The sequence below is a fragment of the Pongo abelii genome, chromosome 3 (genome assembly GCF_028885655.2).
Source record: "Pongo abelii isolate AG06213 chromosome 3, NHGRI_mPonAbe1-v2.0_pri, whole genome shotgun sequence".
Taxonomy (NCBI): Eukaryota; Metazoa; Chordata; class Mammalia; order Primates; family Hominidae; genus Pongo; species Pongo abelii.
In genome coordinates this window covers 180,622,864-180,650,294 of record NC_071988.2, presented here as the reverse complement: position 1 = coordinate 180,650,294, position 27,431 = coordinate 180,622,864, and the positions used below count along the sequence as shown (strand labels likewise).

At 37.5% G+C, this 27,431-nt stretch overlaps 1 protein-coding gene across 1 annotated transcript in view; it reads right to left on the bottom strand.

The window, feature by feature from the left end:
* Window positions 1-4,388: 4,388 nt before the first annotated feature.
* Window positions 4,389-27,431, bottom strand: part of RXFP1 (relaxin family peptide receptor 1) — a gene marked incomplete at its 5' end in the record, with an annotated part of 129,514 nt that continues 106,471 nt past the window's right edge. The window contains 6 exon segments of the mRNA NM_001133200.1: window positions 4,389-5,996; window positions 9,064-9,282; window positions 10,587-10,997; window positions 12,659-12,888; window positions 21,989-22,060; window positions 23,242-23,313. Coding sequence (NP_001126672.1) covers window positions 5,698-5,996; window positions 9,064-9,282; window positions 10,587-10,997; window positions 12,659-12,888; window positions 21,989-22,060; window positions 23,242-23,313 — 1,303 coding nt within the window. The 3' untranslated portion in view covers window positions 4,389-5,697.

The following is a 27,431-nucleotide window of genomic DNA, read 5'->3' as shown; positions in this document are numbered from 1 at the left end:
CTTAGCTAGACAGAAAAGTTCTCCAAGTCCCCACCTGACCCAGAAGCCTAGCCGGCTTCACCTCTCAATGGCACTCGCCGTGGGACTTTGCGGCACCTAGCCCAGACAGTCCGGCAGCCCAGAGGGAGCTCGTCCCCCAGATCAAGCCCAGTAGGTGCCAGCTGGCCACACCTAGTGCAGGGCCTACCGAGCCCGCACCCATCCGGAACCCACACCGGCCCACAAGCGCTGCGCACAGCCCCAGCTCCCTCCCGCATCTCTCCCTCCACACCTCCCTGCGAGGAGAGGGAGCCAGCTCCGGCCTCAGCCAGCCCCAGAGACGGGCCCCCACAGCGCAGTGGTGGGCTGAAGGGCTCCTCCAGTGCAGCCAGAGTGGACACCGAGGCCAAGGAGGCACCAAGAGCGAGCCAGGGCTGCTAGCATGTTGTCACCTCTCACCTGCACTTTGGGAGGCTGGGGGCGTTGTGGGGGAGCAGATCACCTGAGGTCTGGAGTTTGAGACCAGCCTGGCCAACATGATGAAACCTCATCTCTACTAAAAATACAAAAAATTAGTCAAGCATGGTGGCAGGCGCCTGTAATCCCAGCTACTCGGGAGGCTGAAGCGGAATAATCGCTTGAACCCAGGAGGCGGAGGTTGCAGTGAGCTGAGATTGCACCACTGTACTCCAGCCTGGGCAACAAGAACAAAATTCCATCTCAAGAAAAAAAAAGCTTTTTTCATGTAACCATATCAGTTTTTTGAGGAAAGTGTCATTACTGTTTACCAAAAGGAAACAGGCTGAGATAAAATATGCCTGTGAGTCTTGACACCAAAACTAGTACGCTTGTCTACACCACGCCTAGCCACCTAGCTAGACTTATTAATACTCAGGCTTATTATATTATTTACTCTCCCCATATGTGATGGTTAATTTTATGTTTCAACTTGTCTGGGCTACAGATCCCGAGATATTTGTTTAGATAATATTCTCACTTTTTCAGTCAGGATGTTTTTGGATGAAGGCAACATGTAAATCAGTGGACTAAGTAAAGTGGATTGCCCTTTCTAGTGTGTGTTGTGATCATCCTATCCCTAGAAGACCTGACTAGAACAAAGGGCTGACCCTCCCCCAGCAAGGGAGGATTCTGCCTGAAGGCCTGGTCTTCCAAAATCAGCTCTTCCTGACAGCCTTTGGCACTGGCTCTTCCTGGTTCTAAACAGCCTGTGTGTCTTTCAATTGGGACATTGGCCCTGCAGATGTTTAGAGTTGCCAGTCTCCATAATCATATGAGACAATTCCTTAGAATCTCTCTCTCTGTTTCTATGGCAAACCCAAAATAATACAACATCCAAAAGCAGAATATTTGTGCTAGTAAATGTATAACACTCAATTTTTTTTCTAAGATTATTTTAAATTTTTTTCATAAGCTCTAAAAACCTATAAAAATCAACCGACCAAATTAGAACTGGAGGTATGGAGGCTTGTTAAAAGGTTATTGCAAATATCGCAATGAGACATAATGTTGGCCCAAACTAAGGTGCTGGGAATTGGGATGAAGAGAGTGGATGGATTTAAGAGATGTGTATGAGGTAGAATCAAGGCAGGACTGGGTGATTTGATATTGTGGATAAAGGAGAAGGAAGAGTCAAGGATGACTCCCAGATTTTGAGCTTGGCCCATTGGGTGCAATTCAGCAAGACAGGGTCTATAGGAGAAGAATCAGATGTCAGATTCTAGTCTATTATTTAATGCATAATAATGACATTAAAAAGCCAGTGAGATACTCAAGTGGAAATGTCAAGTGGGCAGTTGTATACACAAGTGGGCAGTTTCAGGGAGAGAATAAGCTAAAGGCAAAAATATGGGAATCATTAGTATATCCATGGTATCTGAGGACATATTAAAGTGGATGAGATTGCCCTAGTCTGTAGATAAGAAAAAGGCTTAAAACAAGAGTGAATGAGGCTTCCAGTGAAAGATTTTCTCTAAAAGAGGAGCAATTTTATAAAAATTAAACCACTTTTTGTATTTTTGAGGTCTCTTACCTAGAGCAATTCACTTGACAGTTTGTCAAGTAAAATGCATGGCTTTACAATTCCAGCTGTGTCTTCCTTCCACTTTGCTCTTTGCCTTCTACTTTATCCACATCTAAATTGCCAAGGTTTACCCAGTCATTTAGGAGAGATGATGTGTTAGTATGATGAATTAGTAATTCTTAAAAAATGTAAAAAATAAAAGTTGAGGTTTTCCTGATATAAACTTTAGATTTTTAAAACAACTTAGGCTCGCTTGATTTAGAGGATTGATTTGACCTAGATCATGGTTATAAGCTACATTTCTAAGCAAACCTTGATACAAATCGTAGTTAACTGAGTGCTTCTGTTTCATTATCTGTGGAAGTTTCTAAGGAGATAGTTATGTAGTATGTTAATAATTACTTATCAAATTAAATTAAATTGAAGTTACTCTATTTCAGGAGGTCGAAGGGTGGAAGAGTGAATGGGTTGAGCAGACAGGAAGTCAAATGGCCTCTAGAAAGTTGTTTAAAAATATGTTAAATGCTAAAGGAAGTTTCAGATGTGTATTTCGTAAATTTAATGCATTTCTAAGACTCTTAAACAGGTTAAGACCATGATTTTTGTTGGACTAAATTTCTTGTATCCATGAGTATTGCTTTTATTCTTTTTTGGTTATTCTAATAAAAATATTTGGCTGGGTGCGGTGGCTCACACCTATAATCCCAGCACTTTGGGAGGCTGAGGTGGGTGGATCACCTGAGGTCAGGAGTTTGAGATCGGCCTGACTAACATGGTGAAACCACGTCTCTACTAAAAATACAAAAATTAGCTGGGCATAGCAGTGGACGCCTGCAATCCCAGCTATTCAGTAGGCTGAGGCAGGAGAATCACCTGAACCCTGGAGGTGGAGGGTGCAGTGAGCTGAGATCATGCCACTGCACTCCAGCCTGCAGTGAGCTGACATCATGCCACTGCACTACAGCCTGGGCGACAAGAGAGACTCCATCTTAAAAAAAAAAAGGCTGGGCGTGGTGGCTCACATCTGTAATCCCAGCACTTTGGTTTCAGAGGCCGAGGCGGGTGGATCATGAAATCAGGAGTTTGAAACCAGCCTGGCCAACATGGTGAAACCCCATCTCTACTAAAAATACAAAAATTACCCAGGCGTGGAGGCATGCACCTGTATTCCCAGCTACTTGGGAGGCTGAGGCAGGAGAATTGCTTGAACCCAGGAGGCGTAGGTTGCAGTGAGCTGAAATTGCACCACTGCACTCCAGCCTGTGTGACAGAGCAAGACTCCGTCTCGGAAAAAATAAAAATAAAAATAAAAAATAAAAAAATAAAAATAAAATTTCCTATTCTATTACTTGGAATTAGTAGTAATAGGACTTCTAAGGAATTAATCCTAAAATAATCTTAAGAAAGAATTAGGCCGGGCACGGTGGCTCATGCCTGTAATCTCAGCACTTTGGGAGGCCGAGGTGGGCAGATCATGAGGTCAGGAGTTCGAGACCAGCCTGGCCAACATATGAAACCCTGTCTCCACTAAGAATACAAAAATTAGCCAGGTGTGGTAGCACGTGCCTGTAGTCCCAGTTACCTGGGAGGCTGAGACAGGAGAATTGCTTGAACCTCAAAGGCAGAGATTGCAGTGAGCCGAGATTGCACTACTGCACTCCAGCCTGGGCAACAGAGCAAGGCTGTCTCAAAAAAAAAAACAAAAAAAAAACAACAAAGAATTAAAAAAAAATTTTTTTAGAGACAATGTCTTGCTCTGTCACCCAAGCTGGAGTGCAGTGGCACAATCACAGAACACTGCAGCCTCCAACTCCTGGGCTCAAGCAGTCCTCCCACCTCAGCCTCCCTATTAACTAGGACTATAAGCATGTGCCACCATGCCCAGCTAATTTATTTTTTAATTTCGGGTCTCGTTCTTTAGGCTGGTCTTGAACTCCTGGCCTCAATGATCTTCCTGCCTTGGCCTTCTAAAGCACTGAGATGATAGGTGTGAGCCACTGCACTTGGCCTGTTTTCATTTTGTATAAGCTTTTTTAAATTTACTTTTTGTAGGCTATTTTTAAATTTAAAAATTGTAGCCTATTTTATTTATTTATTTCTTTATATTTTAAAGACAGTGTCTCACTAGGGTGCCCAGATTGGACACAGCCTCTCATGTAGCTGGGACTACAGTTGCATGTCACTGCACCTGGCTATTTTATTTATTATAGAACTATCAGTAGTTATATTATTGAATATTATAAACAGAACTATAGTTTTCTATTATGCTCTGAGTTACATTGAAATTATACCATGTTCTTCATGTAGAAAACTTATTGAGATTATTCCAAGTAAGCAGAGAAAAAAACCCAAAGCAATCCATTTTTAATAGAGTTAAATTTCAGATAATTTATTTTCAAAACAAATCTATACAACTATATATTCAATAAGTGCATTATGGTTTGATTCCAGTATTTTTGTGTTTCAAACATTTTTGGTGTATTTGAAACTATCTGAAAACATTCTCTTCTCCTGCTTAAAGTTTTCAAATTATGAAAGCAAAAAATTCTAATAACGTAGAGACTAGAGAAGAACAACTAGTTAAAAAGTTAGTATCTCACATGCTGGCAGTGCAAAGAGAAGGTAGTCATTTCTTGAAGAAAGATTTTCTGCTTAAAGTGAAACATGTACATACAGACCTTTCCCTCCTGAAATTAAGTTCCTGAATCAGTGCATTCCAGCTCTTTTTCCTTTTAACTGCTTTATTGAGATATTTCACACACCATAACATTCACCCATCTAAAGTGGGTGAATTAAACCACTTAAGTCTGTTCTTAAAACAGCACAGTTTGTTGAAAGCCTTTTTGTCTTGGTATCCTTGTTGAAAATCAGTTAACTGACAATACAAGGATTTATTTCAGGAGTTTCCACTGATCTAAATGTTTATCCTCATTCTAGCTTTTGTGATCCACTTCTCTGCAGTACTCATACTCTCCTATTCCAATCCCATATGATGATGTTCATTTAAAGCAAAGAGAAAACTGGGCAGGAAGTGCCAAAAGAAGTGCTGTTTTTGAGTTTCTAGCAAAGCATCTTTTTAGTAATAAATATGTTGTGTTTGCTCTCAAGTGTATGGAAACTTAAAGAGAGGTAAGATGGATTCTTAAAACAGAATATTATTTTGCAAACAGTCAGACATTTTCTATGATGCAATTACACTGAGTATTCCAAAACTTTAAACCTTTATTTAAAAGTGCCTATGATTCTTGCTGATGCACATGACAGGCAAAGCTCTACTTTAAACTAGGAACTGCAGATGGACTTTGTATAGTCTTTTGTAATTAAACACCATCTACAGATTGAAAGGTTCTGTACTGTCTATTTCCAGGAATATATTGCAATGCTATGCACATAGTAGTGGGTACTCAATAAATGCATGTTAGAAAAATGAATGAATGTTACTGAAGTAGATTTCTCTTAATTTCTTATGCAAAATGTCTACTAATATATATATATTATTGATATAATTACTTCCCTTTGTAAGAGCATTAGTCATTTTTATTTTTCCTCATGTCCTTGTAAACTATTTATCTTAGCCATTATTATAAATTAATTTTGTGGTATTCATTTCATACCAGTAAATCCCTCATGAAGCACCCCCACAGTATTCTCTGTGAAGAAATTAATTTCAGAGTCAGTCATGAATAGGAATTGAGTCTCGTTGATTGAGAAATCAGTGACATTTCACAGGGGTATGTGAAAAGGTCCGGCTTCATTAACTCAGGTGGCATCTCCTGCAGTGGCCACATTTCCACCCAGATGAATGATGGAGCATAGGTTTTCTGACCTTTGCTGTCCATAGATTTTCTTTGTCTGTAGTTATACCAAAACCGATGAATCATTTCTTTAAACGGTCTTGTGGTCAGAGTATAGAGAATTGGGTTCAAAGCACTGTTAATGGGCAGAATAAAAATTACTACCCAAGAGGTTATGGTACCTAGAAAAGAAAAATGAAATAGTTTTAGTGTTTATAGATGTTTACAAGGTATAGAAACCCAATTTCCCTGTTTCTTTCATCCCAACCCCTTTTTGAGTTTTGATTTTTTTCCTTTGATGTCACATAATTAAATACCAAGTCTATATTTGTTTCCAAGATATCTTTCCAGAGTGCCAGTGTGTGAGGGGAATGCTAGTGCTGAAAAAGAATGGCATTCTTTGCTAAGTAGCTATTCTTGAATGCACTAACAAAAATATTCCTTTAGGTAGAAATATTTTTCACAAAGTGATTACATATTATGATTACATTTTAGGAAAAAACATATTGTTTAGTATTTAAGTCATAAATTTAAGTGCCTAATAATTAAAACACTTTTCGAGTATTTTAATAGTGCATATAGTATTTGCCAGAATATGTAAGCTTGTATTTAATAGATTTCTTTTTTGCCATTTGATGCCAAAGTGTGCATTTTTTTAGCTTTTGTCCAGATATTTATTTCTGTAAAAAATAACTTTGGCTAAACCCATCTTAAAAATCACTCTAATATATATAGAAATACCAAAATACTCTGATTTTATTATAATTTAATTGATGCTGTCATTACTCTTTGTTTTCATGTTTTTGTTTTTGAGACAGGGTCTCATGCTGTCGCTCAGGCTGGAGTACAGTGGCATGAACATGGCTCACTGCAGTCTCGACCTCCTGGGCCCAAGTGATCCTTGTACCTCACCCTCTTGAGTAGCTGGGACCACAGGCATGTGCCACCATGCCTGGTTAATTTTTAATTTTTTTATTTTTTGAAGAGTTGGGGTCTCAGAGTCTCCCTGTTGTCCAGGTTGGTTTCAATCTCCTGGGTTCAATCAGTCTTCCCCACTTGGCCTTCTTTTTGTTGTTCATAAAATGTAAGATACTATCACCATCATCCATGGTACAGAACACAATTAAAATTACGTATTAATATATACAATTGTTTTTTTTTCCTGAGATAGAGTCTCGCTCTATTACCCAGGTTGTAGTACAATGGCACAATCTCCGCTCACTGCAGTCTCTGCCTCCCAGGTTCAAGCATTCTCATGCCTCAGCCTCCCAAGTAGGTGGGACTACAAGTGCCTGCCACCAGGTCCAGCTAAATTTTTGTATTTTGAGTAGAGACGGGGTTTCACCATGCTGGCCAGGCTGGTCTCCAACTGCTGACCTCAAGTGATCTGCCCACCTCAGCCTCCCAAAGTGCTGGGATTTCAGGTGTGAGCCACTGTGTCCTGCTACATGAAAATTTTAAAATGTGAATACAAACTGCATTTTATATATATATATATATTTATATATGTATTTTTATATATTTATATATATATTTATATATATTTAACAGGATATATGCACTTTTCATTGTGGTAAAATATGCATAACATAAAATTTACCATGTAACCATTTTAAGTGGACAGCTCAGTGGCATTAAGTACGTTCACATCATTGTACCATAACCACCATCCATCTCCAGAATGATTTCATCTCCCAAACTGAAACTCTATGCCTATTAAACAATCACTCTCCATTCTCCCTTCCTCCAACCCCTAGAAAACACCGTTCTATGTTCTATGAATCTGACTATATCAGAAACATCATGTAAGTGAAATAAAATATTTGTCCTTTTGTGTCTAACTTATTTCACTTAGCACAGTATCTTCAAGGTTCATCTATATTGCAGCATTTGTCAAAATCTCCTTCCTTTACAGGACTAAATACTAATCCATTGTGCGTATGTACCACATTTTGTTTATCCATTTACCAATCTATGGACATCTGTAATGCTTCTAAATTTTGGCTATTGTGAATAATGCTGCAATGAACATGGGCGTACAAATATCTGTTTGAGTCCCTGCTTTCAATTGTTTTGGTTTTTTTCTTAGAAGGAGAATTTCCACATTGGATGGTAACTGGACCATTTCCACACTGGATGGTAACTAAACCATTGGATGGTTTACATTTTTGAGGTACTGCCATATTGTCTTCCATAGCAGCTGTATCATTTTATTTTTCTACCAGCAATTCACAAGGATTCTAATTTCTCCACATCTTTACCAACTCTTAATTTTTTTTGTATGTGTGTTTTTTTAAAATAGTAGTCATCCTAATGGATGTAAAGCACATTGTTTATTTTTTATTTCTTATTTTTATTTTTTTGAGACAGGATCTTGCTCTGTCACCCAGACTGGAGTGCAGTGGTGCAATCATGGCTCACTGCAGCTTTGAACTCCTGGGCCCAAGTGATCCTCCCACATTGGCCTTCCAAAGTGCCAGATTACAGGCGTGAGCCAACATGCCAGCCTACATTCTTTCTAAATGCCAAGAATGTTTGCTTCTATTATCTCTCACACTCTGGCATGATCTTCTCTAAATTGCATGTATTACAGGAAGAAAATTTTCTTATATTCTGAAAAAAAATGCAGTAATTATTTAATAATTGTTTTGGCCTGTTTTCCTTTCTAGTCACCTTAAGCACGTGATGATTAGAATTTCAACAATGTGGAATTTATTTTGGTCACTCATTGCTTGTTTCATAGTAATTGTATTATTAGGCATTTATGGAAAAAAATAAACAGTTCTTCCCCAGTAAATGTTATACTGATGAGCAGAGCCAAAAGTACCTACAACTCTGACTTACAATTTAAAAAAAATTTTTTTTTTGGCTCTGTCACCCAGGCTGGAGTGTAGTAGCGCAATTTCAGCTCACTGCAACCTCTGCCTCCCGAGTTTAAGCAATTCTCATGCCTTAGCCTCCTGAGTAGCTAGGACTACAGCAGTGCACCACCATGCCCAGCTAGTTTTTGTACTTTTAGTAGAGATGGGGTTTCCCCATGTTGGCCAGGCTGGTCTCAAACTCCTGACCTCAAGTGAGCCGCCTGTCTTGGCCTCCCAGAGTGCTGGGATTACAGGCATGGGCCACTGTGCTCAGATCTGATGTACAATTCTTTAAATTGTTTAGTGTTAAGAATTTTAATGTTTTCCTTAAAAGAACACTGTGAAAACAGATTTATTATTTCTTTAAGGAGATTTAAAAATATTGTACCTGGTATTTCTACCTGAAGCAGTGAAAGAAATTTCACTACAAAGATGGGTATCCAGCATAATGCATCAGTAAATACTATAAAGAAAAAACGTTTGGCAAGGATCATCTCTTTTTTAACTTGATTCCGTATTTCAGTTGCTGTTATGGCACTTTGATGAACACTATAAAACATGCTTCCATAGGAAAAAACTATGATGATAAATGCGGCCAAATTAATACCTATTTGGAATACAAACAGTATTATTAATGCATAGAAATATTTCTTTCAAAATGAACAAACAGAAATAAAACATTTTTATTATTAAAGATACAAAGATGTTATTACTAAAGATACAAAGACTATAATGTGTGGGTTTTTTTCTTCACAAAGAATTACTAAAGTCCACAAAAATCATGAATTTTTTTGAGATGAGGTTTTGTGGAAGTAGTGAAGAATGATAAAATGTTTACTTTTAAAATGAGATATTGAAATTGCAGTAATTCAATGAATATCTTGGGTTTTTAAGCTTTCTAGTATTAGTGATGTTTTATTTTTAATTTTTTTAGAGATGGGTTCTTGCTCTGTCCCTGACTGAAGTGCAGTGGTACAATCATAGCTCACTGCAGCTTCAAACTCCTAGGCTGAAGCAATCCTCCTGCCTCAGCCTTCCAAGTAGCTGGGAGTACAGGTGCATGCCATCACACCAGCTAATTTTTTTTTTTTTTTGAGATGGAGTCTCGCTGTGTTGCTCGGGCTGGAGTGCAGTGGCACTATCTCGCCTCACTGCAACTCTGCCTTCCGTGTTCAAGCAATTCTCCTGCCTCAGCCTCCTGAGTAGCTGGGACTACAGGTGCGTGCCACCATGCCCGGCTAATTTTTCTATTTTTAGTAGAGACGGGGTTTTACCATATTGGTCAGGCTGGTCTTGAACTCCTGACCTCATGATTGGCCTGCCTCGGCCTCCCAAAGTGCTGGGATTACAGGTATGAGCCACCACCACGCCTGGCCTCACACCAGCTAATTTTTTAAAAATAATTTTGTAGAGATGGGGTCTTGCTATGTTGCCCAGGCTGGTCTCAACTACTGGCCTCAAGTGATCCTCCCACCTTGGCCTCCCAAAGTACTGAGATTATAGCACAAGCCATTGTGCCTGGCCTAGTGATTTTTTTCTAATTCAGTTACTTTTTGCTGTACTCTTGAGAATATTTTTACATTGCTGGTTTAGAACAGTTGTATGTATACTCACAAGCCAAAGATGTGTGTTGCCATGAATTTGAAAAGATAATAAATATCATTATGTTCATATTGTAAAGCAAAGAGCCAAAACATATGTTGCTTAGCATGTTTAGGGTGAATACATGAAATACAGGTGTTTAGTGTCTTTTATTAAGCTGTGTCAGGTTGGAATTTATATCAGAGTATAATTTGGGGAGGAAAATCCTTGCTGGGGATTCTGATAGAACTCACCCTCATTCTTACTAACAAAAACTGGTTGGAAGATTTGAAATAAAAACTTGTGAACATTAGTTTCTTAGTTTCTTACCAAGAAAAATTGCCACTGAATAAACCTGGGCTCCAATACTTTCTGTATCTTCTGAATGAAGAGGGAAGCATACTCCATTGGTACCATAGTAGTTTTTGAAAAATTCCTTATTGCTCAATGGAATGAAAGCCACTATAAAACCAGTAATCCAAATGAGAATCAGAACTGTAATTGTTCTGCATTTTCCAGGTCTCACACATCTAAAAGGATAGACAATGCAGATGTATTTTTCCAATGTCAGAAATGTTAACAGTAAAACTGATACTTCTGTGGACAGAATGGCCAAAGATCCTACAAGCTGACAATGAGTACTCTCCATCCACAGCTGCGCATGCTTATTGTATTCTCCACGAAACTTTAGGTCAAAGCCTCCGATCACGAATAAATATATTCCCATTAAGCAGTCGGCACCTAGAGGAGTCATAGTTTCACAAATTTAGAGAAATAAATAGGTATCATAAAATCATCAATAAGCAATAATATTTTTAATGCTAGAAAAAATAGTCAAGTTTCTTCCAACTTAGGAAGAGGTAACTTTTATTCTCCCAAGAGTTCATTTACAGATGAGGATCTATTCATAGACTCTCTTTGGTAAGCACTCTCAAAGGTACTCTCTACAGTTAATTATGCAATCATTTCTTCATTTTCCTTTAAAGTGCAATTCTCTAAGAGCAGAGATCTTGTCTATTGTATTATCTGTTCTAGACCCATCATGTAGAAGTGTCAAATAAATGTACAAAATGCAATCACGTAGAGCATTCAGTTAGGGACTTAGATGAGGATGGCATTATTTGGTTCAGCTCTTCCACTGAAATTCTCCCAACGCAACAAGCTCAAGGTGTCATATAAAATCTTGGAGAAAGTAATTCACAAGTTCCTATGATAGAATAATGACTGAATTTTGAAGCCTATAATTTAAGAGATATGAATAATTATGAACTGCTTTGCAGTCAGTACAATTTTAAGGGGCTTAAATTACTTACCAGAGTTGGTCTAAGCAAAACTGTTTTCTCTCTCTTTCAATTTTTACATCTTTTTCTGTCTCTTTTTAGGGTCTCCAATCCCAGGAATTAGCTCTCTTACACTACTTGGCATATTTCTTTTTAAGCAAACGTTACATATCAGAAAGTGGGTGAGATTTTTGGACTGCACAAGCATTCTACACAAAATCCCTAAAATCACATCACTGTATAAATCACAAGGCTGACCCTAAGCCTTTAACTCTGAAGTTACAGTCTAGGCTTCACCAAGGAAATTGAACTGACTAAAAATTTTGTAGCTAGCAATACAAAATAGTAAATGGCTTCTGAGTTCTGTTTCTTACATAGCTTGCAATAAAAAAAAATTTAGACATTAGACTTTGAATAAGGATGGAGACAGTACATGGGGGCAGCACACATATAAAAGTAGAACCTCATGTAGATTGATGCTTTACTTGCTTGAGGGAGCATGGATAAATTCTAGGCCACTTGACCTAGACTACAAACATTCTGAGGACTGGTTTCTTCCTTATTTTTCTTTGCAGTGTTCATTTAACATAATACCTTGCCATTACATTGCAACAACTTTTTGAAAAAATGAATACTCCCTAAAAACATTTTCTTATTTACACATTTCAGTTAGAGTGGAAAAAATTTCTAGTAGCTCAGAGATCAGGAAAGCATGTACTTGTTAAGTCAACATCTGTGAACTGGACATACACATAAAAAAGTAAGTATAGGTCTGCACGTAAAATTGTGACCATAGGAGGTTGCAATTTTATTTGTAGTGAAAGATTTTAGATGCGTCAACAAAATATTGTGCCTTCGGAGCCACTGTATGAGAGAGAACTAATAAATGAAAGCTTCCTTAATTTGTGTAAGGTGATTAAATTTCCTAGTTTAAAAAAACATACTTTTTCTTATTGCTAAAGTAATTCTATTTTCTTTGTAGAAAATGTGAAAAGAGCATACAAGCAAAAAGGAGAAAAATGTAAAATTCCATAATTCTACCACTCACACAACGTATTTTCTAATAATAATGCTTTTGTATATTTCAAAACTACAATTCCCCTTTAACCAGGAAATACTCACAGCAGAGAGAAATGATTGACATGGCATACAGCTTGTTTTCAGACCTGATATAAGGTCGCATGCAAATGACAAAAACGTTTCCAAAGCAGGTAACTGCAGATACAACCCAGACAAACACTCTCTGAATAATGCTTGCCAAGAGATTCTCTAGAGATGAAATTCCATCAGTGTTTGGTTTACAGCTGCGAACATGTGGTGCATACCCACAGTACTGGAATTTCTTAAAATATCTGGTATACAAAGAGAAGGTAAAATAAGATTTTCCATTTAATTCAGTGTCACCATACATTCATATTTATTTCCTACATTTTATTGGTAGAAAGAAAGTGTCTTAAGACGAAATTGAGAGGACTAAAACATTAGGGATTCTGAAACTTTAAACTTACATCCGATTATCACTAGCTTGATTTCACTGTTAAAGAATGTGTGGGTGAGAGTAGCAAATAGGCATAATAAATATAACAAGTGTTAGACATGTCTTAGAATACAAACTGTTAGATGTGATCAAGAGAATGAATCCCTCCAGAGAAACCTTTATCGTACTTGCAATGTTTAGTATATGTAAATGAAGTTACACAGCTCCTATTGTGCTGCAAGTGATTGCTTTCTATCCCTCAGGGGAAGAGTTAAGTGTTTTCTCTTCTGTGCTTCCTTGGCTTTTTGTTATTGAAGTTATGATGTTATTTCAACACCAACGAAAGAAAAAAAAAAGAAAAGAAAACATCCCATTAAAAAATAGGCAAATGATCTGAACAGATATTTCTCAAAAGAAGACATACAAGGCCCGGCACGGTGGCTCACGCCTGTAATCCCAGCACTTTGGGAGGCCGAGGCGGGCGGATCACGAGGTTAGGAGATTGAGACCATCCTGGCTAATACGGTAAAACCCCGTCTCTACTAAAAATACAAAAAATTAGCCAGGTGTGGGGGCGGGCTCCTGTAGTCCCAGCTACTCGGGAGGCTGAGGCAGGAGAATGGTGTGAACCTGGGAGGCGGAGCTTGCAGTGAGCCGAGATCGTGCCACTGCACTCCAGCCTGGGCGACAGAGCGAGACTCTGTCTCAAAAAAAAAAAAAAAAGAAGACATACAAATGGCCAATTATACTTGAAAAAATGCTCGACCTCACTAATGATCAAGGAAATGCGAATTAAAACCACAATGAGGTATCATCTTACTCCAACGTTGGATGGACGGCTATTATCAAAAAGACCAAAAAGAGAAAACAAATGCTGGTGAGAATCTGGAGAAAAGGGAACTCTTATTGGCGGGAATGTAAATTAGTATAGGCATTATGGAGAACGGAGAACAATATGGGGGTTCCTCAGAAAACTACAAATAGAACTAGCATATGTGCTGGGGGCAGTGGCTCATGCCTGTAATCCCAGCACTTTGGGAGGCCAAGGTCAGTGGATCACGCAGTCAGGAGATTGAGACCATCCTGGTTAAAATGGTGAAACCCTGTCTCTACTAAAAATACAAAAAATTAGCCAGGCATGGTGGTGCACACCTGTAGTCCCAGCTACTTGGGAGGCTGAGGCAGGAGAATCGCTTGAACCTGTGGGAGCAGAGGTTGCAGTGAGCTGAGATTGCGCCACTGCACTCCAGCCTGGGTGACAGAGTGAGACTCTGTCTCCAAAAAAAAAAAAAGAATTAGCATATGATCCAGGAATCCCATTCCTGAGAATCTATTCAAAGAAAAGAAAATCATATCAAAGAGATATCTGCACCCCCATGTTTATCACAGCACTGATACAGGAGCTAAAAAGGAAGTATTTAGGTAGTTAGTGAGGGTAAGAGAGTCCTCGGTAAGCTTTCTCTTTTAATAAAAAGCAGCCTCCAAATAATTTCTTTTCTAACAAAGAGCAGCCTGAAAAATCAAGCTGCCGACATAGAAAAGCAAACTAGAAGCTTGCACAGGTGAATGCTGGCAGCTGTGCCAATAGGAAAAGGCTACCTGGGGGCCAAGCATGTTCAACATGGAGGCTCCATCTTTCCTTTTCTTTGTCAACCACATGTACGATAAAGAAGCAGACAACATGGTGCCAAACAGGTAGAGAACCCATCTGCATAATGAAAGATTAGGGTGGGGCAGCCAGCTTCTTCGAATGCTATGCAAATGGCACACCTGGTCCAAGCAATCTTTTGGGCCCTATGTAAATCAAACATGGCCTCCTCAAGCTACTGTATAAAACCCTGTGCATTTCACCACAGAACTGGAAGACCTATTCAGGAGCCCCTCTCTCTCTGAAGGAGAGAGAGCTTTTCTCTTTTTCTCCCTTATTAAACCTCTGCTCTTAACCTCACTCCCTGTGTGTCCACGTCCTTAATTTCCTTGGTGTGAGGCAACAAACCTCAGGAATTACCCCATACAAACAATGCTACTTCAGCACTATTCACAATAGCCAAGATATGGAGTCAACCTAGGTGTTGATGAACAGATGAATGGATAAAAAAATGTGGTAGATATACACAATGGAATATTTGGCTATAGAAAAAGAATGAAATTCTGTCATTGTGGCAACAAGAGGGAAATGGAGGATATTACACTAAGTGGAATAAGCCAGGAATAATGTTAAACACCTCATGTTCTCACTCATATATGGAAGCTAAAAATGTTGATCTTACAGAAGTAAAAGTAGAACAGAGGATACTACAGGCTGGGGAGGGTAAGGAGAAGGAAGAGACAGGGAGACTTATTAAAGAATTCAAAGTTACAACCAGAAAGGAGAATAAGTTCTCATATTCTATACCATGGTAGGATGTCTATAGTTAACAATAATGTATGGTTTCAAATAGCTAGAAGGAGGATATTGAATATTCTAAACATAAAGAAATGATAAATGTTTGAGAGGATGGATATGCTAATTATCCTTTATCCTGATCTGATCACTATACATTGTATGTACCAAAACATCACTATGTACCCCACGAAGATGTGCAATTATTATTTGTCAATTAATAAAAATAACAAAATAATATTAAAGATTTTAAACATGGAAGTGCCACAGTAAAAGAAAAAAAAAAGAAGTTATGTTATCTGTAACTACTTGCTAACATGCCTATCTCTCACACTAGATTTTGGTACATAATAAAGTGTTCAATAAATATTTGTTGAGTGACTTCTTTCATCAATAGAGAGACTTTCCTTGTTGATAAATATACCATGTGGATAATTTATAATTACTATTGTGTTACCACCAACACCAACACCTTTTATTGAGCATTTCTTAAGTATCAGAAATAAGTTCTCAAATGAATTCCGTGAGGTAGGTGTTAGCATCATTAATAGGAATAGATGAATCTTCAATGGAGGCAAGTTATTTGCTAGGAAATTTTCTACTAAATACGCAAATTGAACTTCAAATTAGATCTATTTTTCTATAAAGCCATGTGTTCTGCCAAAAAATATAAAGGATCTTTAGTGTATAAAGAGCTACAGTAAGAAAAGATAAAAACCTGACGATTACAATTTGTCCTGTCAAGCTCAAGGTCAATTGCTGATATTTCCATTCGGTTATATCCATTTATTCTGTAAACCATGAAGGACAGGAGAGCAGAACATGAGGAAAGGAGGAGTGTTGATTGGTATTTTACTGTGTGTCTTAGGCTGAAGTTTTGCTTTTATCAACAGAATTATAGTAACTCTGTTTGCTACTTTGGCTGCCCAGCACTTAATCACTCTTCTGATAATAGTGTTCTGATTTCCTTTGAGAGAATTACTTCTCCCTTTTTGAGAAGTTATGGTGGGATCTTCAGTGGAGGCAATCCCTAGCCCAGAGTAGGTAAGTGCCCTAGACGTGATCAACTAGATTCTCTCTCCTGGAACTCTGAATCTGATTGAATGACACTTGGATGGATAATTCCAGTGGCTATAAATTATTCCTCAGATTTTGTGTTATACCATTTTCTTCCAATAAATTCTGTTCTATTTAATTTAGTCAGATTGCTTTATGTTGCGTACAAGAAAGGAATCTTTTACAAGCCATCTTTCTGAGGAACTATGGACAACAAAAACAGGGTTCTGTGTTAGACTTAAAATACAAGCAAGATTACAGAGTTGATGGTAGCTGACATTTTCTAAATTATTGAAAATTAATTTCCATGGCATGGATCATCCTAATAACTGCTATAAAATTGCATTCAATTAAAAAAATGTTTCTAAAGCATGTAATCACAGGTACAACCAGACATACTCTTTGAATAAAAGATTTTTCAAAGTTTACCATTTCATCCATGCACGCTTGCTTGAATCATGACGATATGTGGGGATATTTTCATTGAGAAAGACTTCTTCCTAACTACCTTCATTTGCAGCACTGATTTATTTATAATTATTTTATATTGCCTATATAAATTCCTTCCTCTTCATCTGGTTTGGATATTTGTCTACTCCAAATCTCATGTCAAAAATTGATTCCCAATGTTGGAGGTGGGGCCCAGTAGGAGGTGTCTGGGTCATGGGGTAGATGCCTCATGAATGGTGTGGTGTCCTTCCTGCAGTAATAAGTGAGTTCTCCTTCTATTATTTCACATGAGATCTGATTGTTAAAAAGAGCTGGCACCTCCTCTTCTCTCTCTGGCTTTCTCTCTCGCCATTTGACACACCTACTCCCTCTTTGCCCTCTGCCATGATTAAAAGCTTTCCTGACGACCTCACCAAAATTAGAGGTTGGTGCCATGTTTCTCTTACAACTTACAGAACTGTAAGCCAAAATAAACTCTTCCTTATAAACTACCCAGCCTCCGATATTCCTTTATAGTAATGCTAAATGGACTAACACACCCTATACACAAATTACTAGCTCATTAGGCAAACATCAATATCTGTGAACAGTTATTAGAGCTGAGGAGAACTTCTTACAAGACCAAGTGGATTTCCCTCACACTCATGTTTCCTGAGATTGAAAAAATCTCCTATGAGATTCTACCAGACTGTGGAAAACAAAAATCATCTCACCCAATGTCAAAGGTTTAAGAGTTTTTTTTCTTATTTATTTGTTTTTATTTTATTTTATTATTATCACACTTTAAGTTTTAGGGTACATGTGCACCATGTGCAGGTTAGTTACATATGTATACATGTGCCATGCTGGTGTGCTGCACCCATTAACTCGTCATTTAGCATTAGGTATATCTGTTAATGCTATCCCTCCCCCCTCCCCCCACCCCACAACAGTCCCCAGAGTGCGATGTTCCCCTTCCTGTGTCCATGTGTTCTCATTGTTCAATTCCTACCTATGAGTGGAACGTGCGGTGTTTGGTTTTTTGTCCTTGTGATAGTTTACTGAGAATGATGATTTCCAATTTCATCCATGTCCCTACAAAGGACATGAACTCATCATTTTTTATGGCTGCATAGTATTCCATGGTGTATATGTGCCACATTTTCTTAATCCAGTCTATCATTATTGTACATTTGGCTTGGTTCCAAGTCTTTGCTATTGTGAATAGTGCCACAATAAACATACGTGTGCATGTGTCTTTATAGCAGCATGATTTATAGTCCTTTGGGTATATACCCAGTAACGGGATGGCTGGGACAAATGGTATTTCTAGTTCTAGATCCCTGAGGAATTGCCACACTGACTTCCACAATGGTTGAACTAGTTTACAGTCCCACCAACAGTGTAAAAGTGTTCCTATTTCTCCACATCCTCTCCAGCACCTGTTGTTTCCTGACTTTTTAATGATCACCATTCTAACTGGTGTGAGATGGTATCTCATTGTGGTTTTGATTTGCATTTCTCTGATGGTCAGTGATGGTGAGCATTTTTTCATGTTTTTTGGCTGCATAAATGTCTTCTTTTGAGAAGTGTCTGTTCATGTCCTTCGCCCACTTTTTGATGGGGTTGTTTGTTTTTTTCTTGTAAATTTGTTTGAGTTCATTGTAGATTTTGGATATTAGCCCTTTGTCACATGAGTAGGTTGCGAAAATTTTCTCCCATTTTGTAGGTTGCCTGTTCACTCTGATGGTAGTTTCTTTTGCTGTGCAGAAGCTCTTGAGTTTAATTAGATCCCATTTGTCAATTTTGGCTTTTGTTGCCATTGCTTTTGGTGTTTTAGACATGAAGTCCTTGCCCATGCCTATGTCCTGAATGGTAATGCCTAGGTTTTCTTCTACGTTTTTCATGGTTTTAGGTCTAACGTTTAAGTCTTTAATCCATCTTGAATTAATCTTTGTATAAGGTGTAAGGAAGGGATCCAGTTTCAGCTTTCTACATATGGCTAGCCAGTTTTCCCAGCACCATTTATTAAATAGGGAATCCTTTCCCCATTTCTTGTTTTTCTGAGGTTTGTCAAAGATCAGATAGTTGTAGATATGCGGCATTATTTCTGAGGGCTCTGTTCTGTTCCATTGATCTATATCTCTGTTTTGGTACCAGTACCATGCTGTTTTGGTGACTGTAGCCTCGTAGTATAGTTTGAAGTCAGGTAGCATGATGCCTCCAGCTTTGTTCTTTTGGCTTAGGATTGACTTGGTGATGCGGGCTCTTTTTTGGTTCCATATGAACATTAAAGTAGTTTTTTCCAATTCTGTGAAGAAGGTCATTGGTAGCTGGATGGGGATGGCATTGAATCTGTAAATTACCTTGGGCAGTATGGCCATTTTCGCGATATTGATTCTTCCTACCCATGAGCATGTAATGTTCTTCCATTTGTTTGTATCCTCTTTTATTTCATTGAGCAGTGGTTTGTAGTTCTCCTTGAAGAGGTCTTTCACATCCCTTGTAAGTTGGATTCCTAGGTATTTTATTCTCTTTGAAGCAATTGTGAATGGGAGTTCACTCATGATTTGGCTCTCTGTTTATCTGCTATTGGTGTATAAGAATGTTTGTGATTTTTGTACATTGATTTTGTATCCTGAGACTTTGCTGAAGTTGCTTATCAGCTTAAGGAGATTTTGGGCTGGGACAATGGGGTTTTCTGGATATACAATCATGTCATCTGCAAACAAGGACAATTTGACTTCCTCTTTTCCTAATTGTATACCCTTTAGTTTCTTCTCCTGCCTAATTGCCCTGGCCAGAACTTCCAACACTATGTTGAATAGGAGTGGTGAGAGACGGCATCCCTGTCTTGTGCCAGTTTTCAAAGGGAATGCTTCCAGTTTTTGCCCATTCAGTATGATATTGGCTGTGGGTTTGTCATAGATAGCTCTTATTATTTTGAGATACGTCCCATCAATACCTAATTTATTGAGAGTTTTTAGCATGAAGGTTGTTGAATTTTGTCAAAGGCCTTTCCTGTGTCTATTGAGAAAATCATGTGGTTTTTGTCTTTGGTTCTGTTTATATGCTGGGTTACATTTATTGATTTGCATATATTGAACCAGCCTTGCATTCCAGGGATGAAGCCCACTTGATCATGGTGGATACCCACTGTCAACATTAGACAGATCAACGAGACAGAAAGTTAACAAGAATACCCAGGAATTGAACCCAGCTCTGCACCAAGCAGACCTAAGAGACATCTACAGAACTCTCCACCCCAAATAAACAGAATATACATTTTTTTCAGCACCACACCACACCTATTCCAAAATTGACCACATAGTTAGAAGTAAAGATCTCCTCAGCAAATGTAAAAGAACAGAAATTATAACAAACTGTCTCTCAGACCACAGTGCAATCAAACTAGAACTCAGGATTAAGAAACTCACTCAAAACTGCTCAACTACATGGAAACTGAACAACCTGCTCCTGAATGACTACTGGGTACATAACAAAATGAAGGCAGAAATAAAGATGTTCTTTGAAACCAACGAGAACAAAGACACAACACACCAGAATCTCTGGGACACATTCAAAGCAGTGTGTAGAGGGAAATTTATAGCACTAAATGCAAACAAGAGAAAGCAGGAAAGATTCAAAATTGACACCCTAACATCACAATTAAAAGAACTAGACAAGCAAGAGCAAACACATTCAAAAGCTAGCAGAAGGCAAGAAATAACTAAAATCAGAGCAGAACTGAAGGAAATAGAGACACAAAAAACCCTTCAAAAAATCAATGAATCCAGGAGCTGGTTTTTTGAAAGGATCAACAAAATTGATAGACTGCTAGCAAGACTAATAAAGAAGAAAAGAGAGAAGAATCAAATAGATGCAATAAAAAAATGATAAAGGGAATATCACCACTGATCCCACAGAAATACAAACTACCATCACAGAATACTACAAACACCTCTACGCAAATAAACTAGAAAATCTAGAAGAAATGGATAAATTCCTCTACACATACACCCTCCCAAAACTAAACCAGGAAGAAGTTGAATCTCTGAATAGACCAATAACAGGCTCTGAAATTGTGGCAAAAATTAATAGCTTACCAACCAAAAAGAGTCCAGGACCAGATGGATTCACAGCCGAATTCTACCAGAGGTAAAACGAGGAACTGGTACCATTCCTTCTGAAACTATTCCAATCAACAGAAAAAGAGGGAATCCTCCCTAACTCATTTTATGAGGCCAGCATCATCCTGATACCAAAGCCGGGCAGAGACACAACCAAAAAAGAGAATTTTAGACCAATATCCTTGATGAACAAGAGTTTTAATTATTGTTTAGACATGTCTCAGTCCATTTGGCTGCTGTTAACAAAAATACCATAGACTGACTTAGACAATGAATGTTTATTTCTCACAGTTCTGGAGGCTGGGAAGACCAAGATCAAGGTGCCAGCAGATTCAGTGTCTGGTAGGGGACCACATGTTTCATAGATGGCCATCTTCTCTCTCTGTCTTCACAAGGTGGAGGGGCAAGGGTGGTCTCCAGAGTCTCTTTTTTCCCTTTTCTTTTTTTTTTTTGAGATGGAGTCTCACTCTGTCGCCCAGGCTGGAGTGCAGTGGTGCCATCTTGGCTCACTGCAACCTCCACCTCCAGGGTTCAAGTGATTCTCCTGCCTCAGCCTCCTGAATAGCTGGAATCACCACCATGCCTGGCTAATTTTTGTATTTTTAGTAACGAGGTTTCACCATGTTGGCCAGGCTGGTCTTGAACTCTTGACCTCAGGTGATCCACCCACCTCGGCCGCCCAAAGTGCTGGGATTACAGGCATGAGCCACTGGCCTGGACCAGAGTCTGTTTTCTAAGGGCACTAATCCCACTCATGAAGGCTCTGTCCTCATGACCTAGTCACCTCCCAAAGGCCCTACCTCCTTGTACCATTGCAGTGGGGTTAGTATTTCAATATATACATTTTGGAGGAACACAAACATTCAGTTTATAGCTGGCAAATTAGTAGAAAATATTAATAGATTGGATGCATTATCATAATATACGTGGAAACAAATATTAAAATCACAGTGAAAAGCAATAAAATATCTACTTACATGTGAGAGAGATTCATAAGAGGTCTAAACATCCTTTGTTGGATATTTGAAATTTCAATCCCTTCTAGGCTGCTAAAAATATCAAATTAATAATCAATCAAAAGAACACATATTATACATGGTTTAATAAATTGAGTTTTAGTGAAGGACAATTTAATAAAATGCTTTTAGTTAACACTTACTCTGAACAAAATAATTATACTCAGCCCACCCACTTCCCCAAATCCTCCTCCTTCTGATTGTGTTATTTGTACACATATTATCTTCCTTATTTGATTTTTTTTAGATCCTCACAGATCATGGCACAATGCTTTGTGCGTTTTAACTAATCAATAAATATGTGTGGAATAAATGCACAAGCATTATCTTTTGTACAATATTACAATAGCAGAGATGTTTTACATCCTTAAAAATTTCCTAGTAATTTTTAATTAATAATTTTTTTCTAATAAAATGTCATTTTACTGAGGGCACACTCAAAATAAATGAAGTGAAGCTTACCTTTTTTTTTTTTTTTTTTTTTGCGACAGGGTCTTCCTCTGTTGCCCAGGCTGGTGTGGTGGTATAAACATGGCTTACTGCAGCCTCAACCTCCCAGCTTAAGCAATGTTCCCACCTCAGCCTCCCAAGTAGCTAGGACCACAGGTGCATGCTACCACGCTCAACTAATTTGCTTATTTTTATTTTTTTGTAGAGGCAGGGTCTCCCTATGTTGCCCAGGTTATTCTTGAACTCCTGATCTCAAGCAATCCTCCTGCCTCAGACTCCCAAAGTACTGAGTTTACAGGTGTGAACCACTGCACTCAGCCCTGAAGCTTATCTTTTAAGGCAATTCTTTGGCTCTAACAGAATTTTTGTCTTTTTTTGTGTGTGTGGTACAAGTAAGGATTTATATAATCTAGAATATTCTACCTTGGGGTAAAAACACTTATAATAAATTATAAAATATCCAGTGTTAAGAGAGTGAATATGCACAGATGTCTTTGAAGGGTCAAAGCAAACAAATCAACATAAGCTCCTAGTGACTTATAGAAAAATATAAAATAATTCATCATTTTTTTAATTTACAAATATATAAGATAAAACTAATAGTTGTCTGTTTATAGTTCAGCAAGCCCTTATATGTTTTTGTAGAGCTAAACTAATGTCTTGGAAATAAAGTTTATGATTTGAAATAAATATATAAAAATATACATTGTTAATATTTAAAAAACAATTTTATCATAGAACTATCCCCATATGTGAATACTTACAGAGACTTGAGTTTGACAAGATAATCAAATTGGTTTGCTTGAATTTTCTGGATTGGATTATAGGAAAGATTCCTGTTTTTTAAAAAAAGCAGCAATAGGTCATTTCTAAAAACTACATGAGTAAAGCAAGTGAATCTGTTTATTTTGGGTTACTTTAACATATTTATGAACAAAAGTATACAATAACTCATAATGGATGAAATACTTAAACTGTAAAATTACAAAATGACTAGAAGAAAACATGGGTGGAAAGCCCCAGGACATTAACCTGGGTGATGATTTTTTTGGATATTGCCCCAAAAATATAGGCAACAAAAGTGAAATAGATGAATGGGATTACGTAAAACTAAAAAGCCTCTGCACAGCTAAGGAAACAATCAACAGAGTGAGGAGACAACCTGTGTAATGGGGGACAATATTTGCAAATCATATATCTGGTAAGTGGTTAATATCCAAAATGTGTAAGGAACTCAAACAACTCAGCAAGAAAACAAATCAGCTGGTTAAAAATTAGGGAAAGGGCTTGAATAGACATTTTTCAAAATAAGACATATAAATGACTAACAGGTAAATGAAAAAGTGCTCAACATCCCTAATCATCAGAGAAATGCAAACTGAAACCACAATGAAATATTACCTCACACCTTTTAGAATAATTTTTAACAGAAAGATGAAAGATAAGTGCTGAGGATGATTTGAAGAAAAGGTTGCCCTTGCATACTGGTGATGGGAATATAAATTAGTACAACCATTATGGAAAATAGTATGGGGCTTCCTCAAAAATCAAAAATTGAACTACTACATGATCCAGAAATTCCACTACTGGATATATATCCAAAGGAAATAAAATCAGTATATTAAAGAGATTTCTGTACTCCCATATTCATTGCAGCATTATTCATAATAGCCAAGGTATGGATTCAACCCAAGTGTCCATCAAAGGATGACTTGATAAAAAAAATGTATACATACACAATAGAATACTATTCAGCCTTAAAAAACACAGAAAATCCTGTCATTTGCAACAACATAAATGAATCTGGAGGACATTATGCTACATGAAGTAAGTTAGGCATAGAAAGACAATTACCACATGATCTCATTTATATGTGGAATCTGAAAAAGTTGAACTTATGGAAGTAGAGAGTAGAATGTGGTCACGAGAGGCAGGTGGGAAAGGATTGGAATATATTGGTCAAAAGGCACAAAAATTTCAGTTAGAAAGGAGGAATAAGTTCAAGACTTCTATTGTATAACATGCTGACTATAGCTAATAACAATGTATTGTATTCTTGAAAATTGCTAAGAGAGCAGATGTTAAATGTTCTCACCACAAAAATAAGTATGTGAGATGATGCATATGTTAATTAGCCCAATTTAGGCATTCCACAATGTATACATATTTCAAAACATCATGTTGTACTGATAAATATATACAATTTTTGTTTGTCAATGAAATAAAGAGATAGTAATAGCACTGGCCTCACAGGGTTGATTATACATTTAAGTGAATTAATTAAGACAAAACACTTAGAACAGTGCCCAGCTTGTGGTAAATACTCTGTGATTATGATAGTGATAGAGTGACAGCTAATAAAACATGGGCATGAAGGTAGAGCTGTCAAGAAAGGGCTGCCAGCAGAGAAGTGGTAGGGGAACCGAGAAAGAGCCGCACCTACTTCACATTTTACCTAAGATCAGATATGGTTTAAATAAAATGAAATAAAATAATCTCATTTAGTCAAAATTTGAATTAATGAAATAATATATATCATATCTTTTACAATAAATCTTAAGTCATGAAACATGAAATGAAAAGCAGACTTTAAAGGGAATTTATTTTTATATTTTAATTTTTTAGAGATGGGGACTTGCTGTGTTGCTCAGGCTGTACTCAAACTCCTGGGTTCAAGGGATCCTCCTGCCCCAGCTTCTCAACTCACTGGGACTACAAGCACCTGCCTTCTTAAAGAGAACTGAAAGCTAAATTTAAATGGAGAAAATTTCAGAATCTTTGAAAAACAACACCTTGAAACAAGAATCATTGATTAAAGAAAACTTCTCAGGAAAATTTCTCTTTTTAAAATATTTAGACTGGGTGTGGTGGCTCATGCCTGTAATCCCAGCATTTTGGGAGGCCGAGGTGAGAGAATGGCATGAGCCTTGAAGTCCAATATGAGCAGCCTGGGCAACATAATGAGACCCCCATCTCTACAAAAACAAAATTAAAAAAAAAAAGAGGAAATAAACAAAAATATTTACTGAAGATTAGACCGTAAGTTACATGGGGGATGGAAGGAACTGCTGGGAGAGCCACAGTTACAGAAAGAAGGAAAGAGAGAAAGAATGACAATGACCAGTGGGTTGTATAAAAAAATGAAGTGGACTCAGCAAACTAGAAATAAAAGGAAACTACCTCACATAATAAACGATGTATATGAAATCCCACACTCAGTGGTAAAAGACCAAAAGCTTTCCCCTAAGAGTGGGAACAAGACAAGGATTCCTGCTTTTACCACTGTCATTCAACACAATGTTGGAAGTCCTAATCAGAAAAATTAGGCAAGAAAAAAAAATGAAGGGCAGGCATCCAAATTGTAAAAGAAGAAAAAAATTATCTCTGTTTACAGATGATGTAATCTTACATGTAGAATATCCTAAAGATTTAACTAAAAAGAAATCCATTTGAACTAAAACATTCATCAACATTGCTGGATATAAAATTAACACACAAAAATCAGCTGTGTTTCTATATGCAATGAATAATCACAAAAGAAAATGAGGAAAAGAATTCCATTTACAACAGCATCAAAAGAATAATATACTTAAATAAACTTAACCAAGGAGGTGAAAGATAAATACCCTGGCAACTGTGAAACATTGCTGAAAGAAAATAAGGAAGACACCAATGAAAGGAAAGACATGCTATGTTCACAGATCAGAAGACTTAATATTAAGATGTCAGTATTTCTCAAAGTGAGCTACAGATTCAAGGCAACCTGCCAAAATCCCATTGCCTTTTTTTTTTTGCAGAAATATAAAAATCCATCCTAAAATTCATATGGAAAACACAGGGAGCCCAAATAGCCAAACAATCTTGAAAAAAGCAGAATAAAATTGGAGATTTTACACTACTTAATTTCAAAACATACTACAAAACTACAGCAATCAGTGTGGTATTGGCTGAAATACAGACATGTAGACTAATGGAATAGAATAGAGAGCTCAGGAATAAACCCACAGATATATGGTCAAATGATTTTCAACAAGGGTGCCAAGGACATTCAATGGGGAAAGAGCAGTCTTTTCAATAAATTGTGTTGAGAAAACTGGACATCCACATGCAAAAGAGTGAAGTTGGATCCTTACCTTACACCCTGTACATAAGTTAACTCAAAATGGATTTAAGTTCTAAATGTTAAAGCTAAAAACTGTAAGACTCTTAGAAGAAATCATACAGGAAAAGCTTCATGACATGACACCAATGACATTTGGTGTCATTTTGGATATGACATCAAAAGCATAAGTAACAAAAAAAGAAATTTAAAAATTAGACTATACATAAATTAAAAACTTTTGTGCATCAAAGGACACCATAATAGAGTGAAAAGGCAGCCCATGCAATGGGAGAAAATATTTGAAAATTATGTATCTGAAAAGAAGTTAACATCCAGAATATATAAGAACTCCAACAATCTAACAACTACAGAAAACCTGAACAATCCAATTGAAAAATGAGTGAATGACTTGAACAGATTTTTCTGCAAGAAGGTATCCAAATGGCCAATAAGCACATGAAAAGTTGCTCAACATCACTAATCACTGGGAACCACAAAACAAAACCACAGTGAGATACCATTTCACATCCATTAGCATGCCTATTATCAAAAAAACAGAAAATACCAAGTGTTGGGAAGGATGTAGAGAAATGGAAACCCTAGTATACTACTAGCGGAAATGTAAAATGGTTAAACTCCTATGGAAAACAGAATGAAACATACATTAAAAATAAAATGACAGAAATGTATGAAACAGCAATTCTACTTTTGAGAGTAGGTACCTAAAAATTGAAAGCAGGGTCAACAGATATTTGTACACCCAGGTTCATAGCAACATTATCCACAATAGCCAAAAGATGGAAGCAACTAAAATGTCCATTGATGGGTGAATAAACACTGCAATACATATAC